The 12,968-nt window shown below is 41.2% G+C and overlaps 1 protein-coding gene across 1 annotated transcript in view; it reads left to right on the top strand.

Annotated features, from left to right (window-relative positions):
- The first annotated feature begins 666 nt into the window (after positions 1-666).
- The window catches only part of LOC140482251 (uridine phosphorylase 2-like), a 35,541-nt gene continuing 23,239 nt past the window's right edge, over positions 667-12,968 (top strand). Inside the window, 4 exon segments of the mRNA XM_072579398.1 lie at positions 667-800; positions 937-1,027; positions 1,228-1,345; positions 6,317-6,476. Of these exon segments, the coding sequence (XP_072435499.1) occupies positions 1,328-1,345; positions 6,317-6,476 (178 nt within the window). The 5' untranslated portion in view covers positions 667-800; positions 937-1,027; positions 1,228-1,327.

Here is a 12,968-nt window from a genome sequence, read left to right on the forward strand (position 1 = left end):
AGAGTGGTGGGGGCATGGAATGCGCTGCCCGAGGGAGTGGTAGAGTCAGATTCATTGGCGACCTTTAAGCGGCATTTGGATAGGTACATGGATGGGTGCTTAATCTAGGATAGAAGTTCGGCACAACATCGTGGGCCGAAGGGCCTGTTCTGTGCTGTATTGTTCTATGTTCTATGTTCTATGTTCTATGCCATTGACCTCATAGCTGAGTTTCCTAGTCTGTTCTGAATGTTCTGCTATTGCATTTCTGCTGTTTTGTATTATTTGTAACTTAGGCACATTTGTTATTTTTTCCCTTTTAAAGTCACATAGGCACAGTGTGATATTTCTGTACTTATTTCTGATTGAAGAAGCTCCCAGTTAGTGTTATATGACAATGTAGCTCCACTTAAAATCACCTTTTGTTTCATTGATATATCTGAAGTGCTAAAGGATCAAAGGCCTATCGGTTACTCATTGGTATTGTGAAAAAATAAACCTGCTGTTAGTTAGCGTAGTTACATCAGGAACTTTGTGTCAATGGCCTCTCAAGTTATGTGTTTATTTTGAATTCCTGATATTGAGCGTCACTGTGTATCTAGTCAGGTCAAGCAGAAATAAGCAACCAATGGATTGAAAAACAACAGTGCTGTACCTGCTGCGTATCAAAGCAGAGTGTACATAAAATGGACTTGTCACTTCGATGCTATTCATAAGGATGTAAACTAGGACAACTGAACCTAGAAACTAAAGAAGAATCTTTATCAGTTTCTAGCAGTTTTCTGCATTTTTCAGGATATTTTAAAATTCTATATTTAACTGTAAGCTTTTGTTCCTATTTGATAATTTGTCATTAATTTAAGTATTTATAAGAATTTAGATTAGTTAAACTATTTTATTTAGAACTGACTTACTTTAACTTACTGTTGATAATAACGTTTCTTCAAATTTCTGCAGATTTTTTAGTACATACTGGAAGGGATCAGGATGGCCTAATTTTAACCAATAATTCTGAAGCGATTGCAAATGCACAAAAGGGCTATAGAGAGTGAGTACTTTCTGGTTTCCTTCATAACTCAGCTTGAAAATACGATTATCTACTTTCCCCTTGTTTATGATGAACTAAAAGAGATTGTGATTTTCTTTCTAACGAAGTAATATCTTGTTGTGTAATATGAAATATTAGAAATGATTATTGAAACTTGCTTGCTGAGAAAACTAATGTTAAATTTTTTTCAATTATTTCAGAAATGGTGTAGTACATGTAAAGAACCCACATTTGTCCTCAATGCCTGAAGACTTGCTGTATCATTTTGATTTGGGAACAAAAACACATAATCTTTAAGCAATGTTTGGAGACGTGAAGGTAGGCTGTTATTTATAGTGGGACAGAACAGACCAGCCAGGAGAAAGCAATAAAAATTATCCTTTACCTTAGCATTTTTTTTCTTTTGGACAAGGAAATGAACAAAAATGGCAATGCCTAAATAAATTAAATTGAGAGGGAAAAATTATGTGTATGAGGCAAATAATAGATGATAATTGAGCATCTCGCCCAGTTCACAAGAATTTATAATAATGCCATTACTTCCTTTCCTACATTACCCCTGTATCCCAAACAGGTTTCCTAGCACTGAATAATTTTTGAAAAAACTTCAGAAATGCGTGTAAATGTAAAATATTGGAATTTCACTTCCTTGATGTATCATTTAGTTAAATTAATATCATTTAATATTGCTTACAACAAACTCTTGTAACTCTTGTTACAAACACTTATTCACTTTTTGTAATGCAGTTGATAATTACAGTAAATGGAAATTTATGATTCTCTCGGAGAGGGAATCAAAGTAGGTGGGTCGCTAAATTTTGTGTAGTTAAAAATCAGCTTCCCGATGGTGGGGTGAAACTATTGTATTAAGATCTGCAAGGTTCGATGGTGGTTTGAGTTTCCTGACAGCAAGCGTGTGATTGTGTCTGCATATCATGCATATTCATTCAAAGAGAATCTCACCAGATTTCCTTGAACCTGTCTAATTAAGTTATCCACAAATGAGAATTATGTACCTGCAGATTCATAAATGCAAAGAAATGGTATGCAAAGGCAAGGTAGTCTAAAGTAAAATAAAACACTGCAGATGCTCGAAATCTGAAACAAAAGCAGAAATTGCTGGAGAAGGTCCACAGATTTGGCAGCATCTGTGGAGAGAAAGCAAAGTCAATGTTTCAAGTCTAGTGACCCTTGTTCAGCAAGGTAGTCAACTTTCTAGAATGAGTATAAATGGCTATTTCCTTCATTTGACCATTGTTCATTGAGGCAGGATCTTGATCAGATGGGCCAATGGGCTGAGAAGTGGCAGATGGAGTTTAATTCAGATAAATGCGAGGTGATGCATTTTTATAAAGCAAGTCTTAGCAGGACTTATACACTTAATGGTAAGATCCTGGGGAGTGTTGCTGAACAAAGAGACCTTGGAGTGCAGGTTCATAATTCATTGAAAGTGGAGTTGCAGGTAGATAGGATAGTGAAGAAGGTGTTTGGTATGCTTTCCTTTCCTTTCAGAGTATTGAGTACAGGAGTCGGGAGGTCATGTTGCAGCTGTACAGGACATTAGTTAGGCCACTGTTGGAATATTGCATGCAATTCTGGTCTCCTGTCTATCGGAAAGTGAAACTTGAAAGGGTTCAGAAAAGATTAACAAGAATGTTGCCGGGGTTGGAAGATTTGAGCTATAGGCAGAGGCTGAACAGGCTGGGGCTGTTTTCCATGGAGTGTCGGAGGCGAAGGGAAGACCTGATAGAGGTTTACAAAATTATGAGGGGCATGGATAGGATAAATAGACAAAGTCTTTTCCCTGGGGTGGGGGAATCCAGAACTAGAGGGCATAGGTTTAGGGTGAGAGGGCAAAGATATAAAAGAGACCTAAGGGCAACCAGAGGGTGGTACATGTATGGAGTGAGCTACCAGAGGAAGTGGTGGACGCTGGTACAATTATAACATTTAAAAGGCATTTGGATGGGTATATGAATAGGAAGGATTTGGAGGGATACGGGCCGGGTGCTGGCAGGTGGGACTAGATTGGGTTGGGATATCTGGTTGGCATGGGTTGGACCGAAGGGCCTGTTTCCATGCTGTACATCTCTGTGAGGCGATCATTGAGATCGGGTAGTGGCAGTCAAGAGAGAATTGGGCTGTCTAAGGAAGGGAGGAAAGAAAGGTCAGGAGGCAGATAACAGTCTAACCAGAATGGTTAGAAGCAGTGAGGAAGGGGGAACGCAGGTGGGTGGCAATCTAAGGGGAATGGTGAAAGGAAGGGATGGAGCAGCAGAGGGAGAGAGAGAGAAGTTCAGAGAGAGAGGGAGGGTGACAGGGACTGAGAAAGAAAGAGAGGCAGGGAGAAATTTTGTATAGGGAGTTGTGGAGGAGGATGGATCCCAGCATCACAAGTGCAGGAGTTCTGTTCTTGGATTGGATGAAGGACATTCTAGGATGGCTGATTGAAGAGAGAGATAAGTGGGGCTAGAGCACTCAATGGTGGGGTCCTGTGAGCTGGACTGAGAGTACTGGGAAGCAAAGAGGCCAGTCGCATTGATGGTGGGGGAGGGGGCAGTGGAGGGATGAGATGTGATGGGTAAAAAAGTCCAAGGTCAGGATCAAATGATTTCATGGTAGGGGGTGGGGATTATAGAAAAGAGGTGAGGCAGTTAATAGGGGCTCAGCATCAAAGCAGACATTGTGTTGGTGAGATGTAGGGCCAGCGATGAGAGAAGGAATGTGTAGGATAATGATTACAGGTTTAAGGCCAATGTGAGGTAGGTTCAAGGATAACAGAAAGGAGAGGAAAGGTTATATTTGATGGTCAAGATTGATGGACATAGAACATAAAACACAGAACAGTACAGCACAGCATAGGCCCTTCAGCCCTCGATGTTGGGCTGACCTTTTATCTCACTCTAAGATCAGATTAACCTACATAGCTTTCATTGTACTATATTTTATGTGCTCTAAAGGTGAAAAGTAACATGCACCACCCCTTACAAGCTTTTTTGAAGCAGTTGCTCTAAAAACGCAATTCCTTGAAAAGAGAGAAGGATTGCTTTGGGTGGAGCTAATGATCTGCGTATTTGGCCAACTAAGGTGATTCCCTGATATTTAGTTAAATTGTGAGAATAAGAAGTAAGTATACTTGCTGCAGTATCTTGTTACCGGAGATAACCTTGGCAGCCGTAATTTGATGGCCCAAACCTAAAGAGCTTCGGCCTGCTGTGCTTCTCCTGCAGTGTCTGCAGCCTCATTTTGGAGGTGATAGGACTCTAACAGAGGAAGATCACCCTTGGAGTGTTTCTGAGGTGAGGCCTCAAAGATGGCTTGCTAGCCCTTCCTCCCTTCAGTGCATGATGGCACATCCTTTGGGAGAAGGGACACCTGGAACAAGATCAATGTGTTTTCTCTCACTTTTGCCTAGCTACTGCCACATTGGCTACAATGATGGAGTACAAGTTTGAGCACATGTCCAGCACTCATGACCTGTTTATCTGTATCTGGTTGTCTAAACTAGTTGCCATCTTTTCCATGAGAGCAGCCAAGCATTCACATTCTGGAGCCAAAATAGAAAACAACTTTGGACAGATTAGCACTCCTTTTGTAGAAGGCAAAAGTGAGGACTGCAGATGCTGGAAACCAGAGTTTAGATGGGAGTGGTGCTGGAAAAGCACAGCAGGTCAGGCAGCATCTGAGGAGCAGGAAAATCGACATTTCTGGCAAAAGCCCTTCATCAGGGTTTCCTGAGCCCAAAACATCAATCTTCCTGCTCCTCGGATACTGCCTGACCTGCTGTGCTTTTCCAGCACCACTCTGATCTAAACTCCTTCTGTAGAAATCTACACATAACCTCTGGTATTCCTGCCAAGCCTCCATATCTCCATGAAATCTCTTATGGTTAATTTCAAACACTCTGCATCACTGTGAGAGTCTCTGTAGAGACCTGGTCTCTAACAGTCATTCAAATGTCAGAGACATCAGCACTCACATCCTCCATTGCTATCACCATGTGTCAGTGATGTATTCAACAGACTGTGACTCTGAGCCTAATCTGGAATGTATGCCCAGTGAGCTGAATGTCTCTGAGCTGGTGAAGGCTGTGATGGTGTTTCCTCTAAGTCTTCTAAACCATCATCCTTAGAGGTAGTGCTTAAAGTGAAGGTGGAGTTGGAGCTGGAGGAAAACTGTTTCTTCTTCTTGCTTTTAGACTTGATGCAAGGACCTGGGGTAGAGAGCACAAAGAATTATCTGATGACTATCCATAATCTCTTTTCCCATCAAGCATTTAATGAATTACCACTGTATACTCAGTTGTCAACACCAGACCTCACGTATCAGTGAAATCTCTGTTTTGATCCTCTGGGCCTGCCATCATAAGATCAGAAATGGGGAATATTTCAGGAAATAACTTGCATCCTGACTCCTCAAAACCTATCCACAAGGCACAAGTCAAGCATGTGATGGAAAACTCCCCACTTGCCTGGATAGGTGCATCTCTAAAAATACTCAAGAAGTTTGACACCACTCAAAATAAAATGTCCACAAACATCCACTCAGTAGCAGCAGTGTGCACCAAGTACAAGATACAATACATAAATTCACCAAAGCTCCTTAGATAGCATCTTCCAACCTATAATCATGACCATCTATAAGGGCAGCAGGTACATAGGAACACCACCATCTGTAAGTTCCCCTCCAAATCACACACCACCCTGACATGAAAATATATCATCATTTCTCGACAGTCACTGGGTCCAAATCCTATAACTCGCTCCTGAATGGCATCACAGGTGTACCTACACCAAATGGACTTCAGCAATTCATGCAGGTCGGTCACCATCATCTTCTCAAGGGCAACTAGGGATGGGCAATAAATGCAACCCAGCTAACAATGCCCATTTTTAATGAATGAATGAAAGGGAATGAAGGGATCACATAGTTTGGGAGCATTTCTACAGGGAAAAACAGGTTGAGAGATCAGTCCAGGAATTGAAGAGTGGATTTTAATCAAAAAAAATTCACGTGAAATATAGTGAAGAGCTAAACATAACTTAATGGAGGATTTTCCTGAATCTGCAGTTTTCATTCTTGGTGGCTAATAATGGAAAGTCTTAGAGGTTTATAATGGGACTGGTAATGGATGCATGAAACCTATGGAAACTGATAGACCCTACCGAAAGAGGAAATAGATGGAAGTACAATATAGTCTTAAGATGAACTGTTTGGGAAATTACAGGTAGAGTTAAAATATTATATTGACTTAATATAGAATCTGAAATTTGGTCCTGTATTTTTCAGTTTGTTTGTGTCGGAGGCAGTGCAATCTGGATGAAAGCTTTTGCACAGTTCATGCATACGGAACTTGGACTAAATGAAAGTGACAGTGACCTCCTGGATATTTGCGCAGGGACTGACAGATACAATATGTACAAAACTGGCCCTGTATTTGTCCATAAGTGTAAGTATTCACAGTTTTATGAAGTGATTTGGTGGGTGAATTTCTTTATCATTTGGGCATGGCTGCCCTGCAGAAACAGTATTAGTAATTTCTTCTTTATGAGGAAATTCAGGTGGAATTCTTTTCTGCCTAACCTCCTCATTTAAATATTTTCCTCAAGTTTGCACATGAGCCTGAGATTCCAACAATCTGTTCTCCAAGTTACTTAGTGTTGGTCTGATTTGAATTTGTCAAAGTAAAAGCTGGAAATGCAGCAGATGAATGTTTTCTGGAGCTGAATCCAGGATAAAGTAGATGCGGTCCAGTCAGATGCAATAGTTCTCATAGTTACATGTTTAAAACAGGCTTCTGGAACTTTCTGTAGATAGGAAATTATTGTGTAAACTTTATTTTTAAATATTCTGCCTAGAGACGGTATTACTTGCTTCTGATTGTTCTTCACAGGACGAGGTTATTTGTAGATTTTCAGACATTCCATCATGCTATATTTATTTAGCCCCTCGCAGGAGCACATGCAATAAGATCCTTTTCTTTTGTTTTTTTATCAAGTTGGCGACATCATGCAGTTGCAACTCTTCACCACGACCATCTTCCTTCCACTGTTGCCCTTTGCTATATTAGCTTTGCAGGAAAGGAGAGTAATAATTAAGACTGGTGGAGAATCATTAGTTCAGGGTTTAGGAGATAGGAAATGATGTGGAACACTGTAGCTGCATGAGGACAAGGTGGTTAAAGATAGGTTTAAGGGACAAGGTAACAAGCATTGGAATCGCTTTTTAATACATTTGCATGCCATGCATGCTCATTAAAAAGTATTAGTGTCCCTTTTCAATTAAGTAATCAGGGAATGAGAAACATTTGACTTTAGATTCACAGTTGATTAAATGTGGTGTGCAACAGGTAAGATAGTCTTACTGGTGGATTTGGAGTGAGCAAGAGTTGCTTTTGCTTCTCTGGGGAATTTTGTTTAGCTATTGAACAAAGGAGAGTTGAAATCGAGTGACAGAAGGTGAACTTGGCATGGCTGACCGAGGGAGGAAGGGATGGAAATGGCAGCCCAGCAGAATATTATGTGAGGAGAGGCAGAAAGCTGGATTACACAGAGACGATCAGTGTTGAAAGTAGGTCAGATTGATTGTAAGAAATCAGCTGTTGTACAAGGAATGTTAATGGTGAAGTCCTGAAAGTTGAAGGTAGTGGGGAATGTCAAGGATGATGGGTAGCAGGTCAAGGGTAGTGAGAAGGCACTCCTATTGCACTTGAGGGAAATTCAAGGGTTAATGGTAGCTGATCAAAGTAACAGGGGAATTGGTAGAATTGGTGACTGAAAGCAGTGCAGGGGTGTAAGAGTGAGGTTGGAGGGGAGATCAAAGATTATTGCTGCAGTATACAGGGTGATGGTTTCTAGTTCTGGTTCCACTGCGTGTGTGCATAGTCATGGCTATGTGGACAAGCAGAGAATCTGCAGTGAATCATGAGGGATGAAGTTGACCACGGATGGTGACTGTGGTATGGCTGATGCTAAGTATAGAGCATCCCACTTGTCATAGGGGTCAGAACTGGACACAAGACCTTCTGCTGCTATCTCAGGAAATCAGTACTCTATGCCATTCCTAATGGCCTGGAAGAGACATTTTAAGGAGGATCATTGAACTATGGGGCCATGCTTTGCCTGCATTTAGGCATTGCCACTTCTGTATGGGTGGTAACAGATCCAGGGATCACCAGGTGGAGAAGGTATGACAGTTCTCAAAACCTCCCCTTAGAGAGTGTTATCACCCTGGACCAGAATATAAATTTGTTATAATCTGGCTAGGCACCAGTAATTTTTATTTTTCAAGTCAACAATGTGGGAGGTCTATGGGACTGAATGAGCAGACAAAGCCACAAGATTCCATGGTTTTAAATAAACAACAATAAAATTTACTAGATAATGCTAAAATAATAATAAAATGTACAATACAATCCCAGCAGTTTTCCTGTGCCCTGACTCCAACTCTTAGCTGCCTACAAACTCTCCTAAAACTTCTCCCTTAGTTCTAACAACACATAGCCAATTCACTGAGGCCGCAACTCCACTGACTCTGCGTAGTGCCTTTTCAACAGTACAGCAAAAAAGCAGCACTGCCTAACATGGAAGTGATATCTTTATCTGACACTCTCACAAAATGACTTTCCCCAAATATGTAATTTCAGTCATCCTTGAACTGTCTTGAGTGACATATTGAAAACGTTGCAATAAACTCCACCCACTATTACCAGAGAGAGTTGAATATAGCCACCTAACAACACTTGGAACTGTCTACTCCAGGAATGCTACCATTCGTAGATGGCTGGCTTGCACAACACAAAATATGCTTTCAAATAAAAGGATTAATCAGAAGAGCACAAATAATGCTTGCGGCTCACAGGGAATGACAGATTGTTTGGTGCCCTGTAAATGTGGTGCTTAGACCCTAGACCACATGAGATAATCATGGCTTCCAGTCATGCACAAGTACCACGTGATTCATGCACAAGTACCCAATTGTATGCTGACATGTGATTGCACATGGACAGATATCCCGCAACAAGAGCCAATCCATTGGGCCCATCAGCGCCACCCTCGCCACTTCCTGATGTTTCTGTCCCATGAGACTGATAAAGAAGAGGAAAGTATTTTAGGGCACCACATGTAAGTAATCGCAATGAGAGGGACTGACAATGTAAGATGCTGAGTTAAAGCTAACCTTCATCTGAATGCTGGGAACACATGAAACTTGTGGAAGTCAACAATTTCCAAAGCACTTTTCAAAATACAAAATCTAAAAAGGTCAGTCAACTGTGGCTAATCAAGTAGTTAAGTACTGTAAAAGATTAAAAGAAAGGGTTTATACAGTTGCCAGAAACAATAGTAAATCCGAGGTTTGGGAGTAGTTTAAAATTCAGCAAAGGAGCACCAGGAAACTTCTAAAGAAAGGAAGGAAATGAAGAAAATACAAGCTTCTTTAGGTACATTAAAAGGAAATATTTGGCAAAGTCATTTAAGTCAGGGGAGTTCATAGTGGAAAGTAAAGAAATGACTGAAAGGAAAGGTCAGGTGGAGGAACAGAGGGATCTTGGGGTCTATGTACATAGATCTTTGAAGGTTGCCACTCAGGTGGATAGAGTTTGTAAGAAGGCCTATGGAGTATTATCGTTCATTAGCAGAGGGATTGAATTCAAGAGTCGTGAGGTGATGTTGCAGCTGTACAGGACTTTGGTTAGGCCACATTTGGAGTACTGTGTGCAGTTCTGGTCGCCTCACTTTAGGAAAGATGTGGAAGCTTTGGAGAGGGTGCAGAGAAGATTTACCAGGATGTTGCCTGGAATGGAGAGTAGGTCATACGAGGATAGGTTGAGAGTTCTCGGCCTTTTCTCGTTGGAACGGCGAAGGATGAGGGGTGACTTGATAGAGGTTTATAAGATGATCAGAGGAATAGATAGAGTAGACAGTCAGAAACTTTTTCCCTGGGTACAACAGAGTGTTACAAGGGGACATAAATTTAAGGTGAAGGGTGGAAGGTATAGGGGAGATGTCAGGGGTGGGTTCTTCACCCAGAGAGTGGTGGGGGCATGGAATGCGCTGCCCGTGGGAGTGGTAGAGTCAGATTCATTGGCGACCTTTAAGCGGCATTTGGATAGGTACATGGATGGGTGCTTAATCTAGGATAGAAGTTCGGCACAACATCGTGGGCCGAAGGGCCTGTTCTGTGCTGTATTGTTCTATGTTCTATTGTTCTATGTTCTATGAAAGATGATTACTTTGTGTCTGTCTTCACTGAGAAAGATTTGAAAATCTCCCAACTTTAGAGATCTAAGATATTGGAAAGAATAAGGAATTGAAGGCAACTATGACTATTAAGAAGATTATGTTGGAGAAAGAAAATGAAGGCTAATGAGCCTTCAGGACCTGATATTCTACAGGTGGAATCTTAAAAGGACTTGAATGCCATGGACTAAGGCAAGATATGTGGCAGAATTTAGCAACAAGTGGAGACAAGTTCACCTCAAAGTCAGGAGGAACTTATACATTCTTTTATGTTTTTCATAAGCAGTACAATGATTTTCTTGCTAGGCACCGGCAAGAAGTCATATGACAGGGATTGACGTTTGTTAAGTGTCTTCTTAACAGAACAATTCACCTCATGTTGGAATAGGTCTGAGTGACTGAGGAAGATGTTACAGCCTACAGTTAGAGAGATAGAACATAAGCCTTGATAAGAGGTGAGTACGGTAGCCGAGATAGATTGAGTGTGAGATATCGGAGAAGATAGTAGCACTTACACTATGGAATATAGCAGGGCATTAACCTTCTCCCTACATTGCTGGGTATTCTCCCAGATAGCTGAAACTTCTTCAAGTCAATTGGCAATCATGGATGAGGCTGGAATGGTCTGGTGTTGTGGCCTCCACTGCTGATACTGGTGGAAGACAGAATCCCACGACTATACCACACTGTCCAGCAAGACCTCTAGTGCCCTGACCAGAAAGTGGGTGTCAATTTCCCCCATCTGCTATGTCCTGGGCAAATGTCAGTAACTGTGCAGAACACCTCTGGACTGACAGGGCTTGTCTGGGTACACAACAGCCTTTTCAAGAAGACATGATCACAAAGGACACTGGTGAGCAGCACCTTGTTCTGGGAAGGTGCATGGTAAGACAGGATAGAAATTGGTGAGAGTTGTCAGAGGAATGTATTAGGTAAGTAATGAGGTATATATAATAAAAGGAGAAAGTGAGGACTGCAGATGCTGGAGATCAGAGCTGAAAATGTGTTGCTGGAAAGGCGTAGCAGGTCAGGCAGCATCCAAGGAGCAGGAGAATCGACATTTCGGGCATGAGCCCTTCTTCAGGAATAAAACACAAGAAAACTTGGTCTGCCGCTCAGTAAGAAATTCAACACAACTCAGTCTTGTGTGAAAAAACAAGGTCCAGTCTTACTTCCCTGAGTGTTGAGAGAGGTAGATATGAAGACAGTGGATGCATTGGTCATCATCTTCCAAAATAATATAGATTCTGGAATAGTCCATGCCAATGAAAAGGTGACAAATTTGGGGAACAGTAGACCTATTGGTGTTACATCAGTTGTAGTGATAAATGCTAGAATCTATTATAAAAATTGATGTGAATGTGAATGTGAATGTGAATGGAAAATTGTACTTGATGAACCTAATGGAGACTTTCGACGATTACATGAACAAATTGATAAAGCCAAGACAATGGATGTAGTGTGCTTGGATTTTCAAAAGGCTTTGGATAAAGTCCCCCACATGAGGTTGGTTTGCAAAATTAAAGCACATGGACTAGGAAGTAAGAAACTGCCACGGATTATGAACTAGTTAAGAGGTAGAAAACAGAACAGGAATAAATGGGTCATTCTTGCATTGGTAATTTGTTTCTGGTGGGGTCCTGCAAGGATTAGTTCTCGGGCTCCAGTTGTTCACAATATAAATGAATCATTTAGAAATGGCTAAATGTAAAATACTAAGTTTGTGGATAATACAGGGCTAAGTGGAAATGTAGGCTGTTAAGAAGATGCAAAGTGGTTTCAAGAGGACTTAGTTTTTGGCAAGAAAATAGCAAATGGAACATAGTATGGAAAATGCGAAGGAACAGATGTATAAAGTATTTCTCAAATGGCAAGTGATAAGTATGGTAAATAAAAAGTATGTCGATATGGTCTCAGCAAAGCCCTGTGCAAGACCATAAAACATGGAGTACTCACAGTGAGTCAGTTTTTTTTAAAGAAGTGCGAGTGTTGTACCACACAGTACACCATACTGTGAGTCTATAAAGTATGTATCCTCAAGGCACTCCTTTGAAGTGTTGAAACTGAGACAACTCCGAGTCCTTGAGTCATGCTCATTCCATCAGCATACAGTCACCGCTAAGAAAACAACATTTCTGCTTGATCAGTCACACTCATTGGATGGTTGATAACTATATACCCAAAGTTCTCCTGCATGGTGAACTGAGCACTGACTCATGACCCTTTGGGTATCTGAATCTATACTTAAAAGGACAATTGCAAGAGGGATATGAAGATCTGATATTGACACTGATAACTGAGAGACAGTTGTTGACAACCATGATCTTTGCAGGCTGACAGCGAGGACACTGGAAGAGGTGAGCAGAGATGGAAAGTTCAGCTGCTGAGAAGAGTCCCAGAGAAAACTGAAAACACCAAATCCTGCACTTTCTCAGTCTAGTGCCTTCATCCTCAGCTGATAAAAGAGACTACCATGCTGGTGTGGGTCTTCTGAGCCACATAAGGCAATGGTTTACACAGAGTTGACCACCATCACATAAATCAATATCTTACAAGATAGAAGGTGGCCACCTTCTACCAGGAACACTGATTTCTCAGTGAGAGGATATGCTGGGATTGAAGAATAGGGGAGTGGGTGCCTGGAATTTGGCATCAGTGGATAGATGTCTCAAAATCTCACAATACCTTTTGAGAGTACTAGA

Source organism: Chiloscyllium punctatum, chromosome 10 (genome assembly GCF_047496795.1).
Source record: "Chiloscyllium punctatum isolate Juve2018m chromosome 10, sChiPun1.3, whole genome shotgun sequence".
Lineage (NCBI taxonomy): Eukaryota > Metazoa > Chordata > Chondrichthyes > Orectolobiformes > Hemiscylliidae > Chiloscyllium > Chiloscyllium punctatum.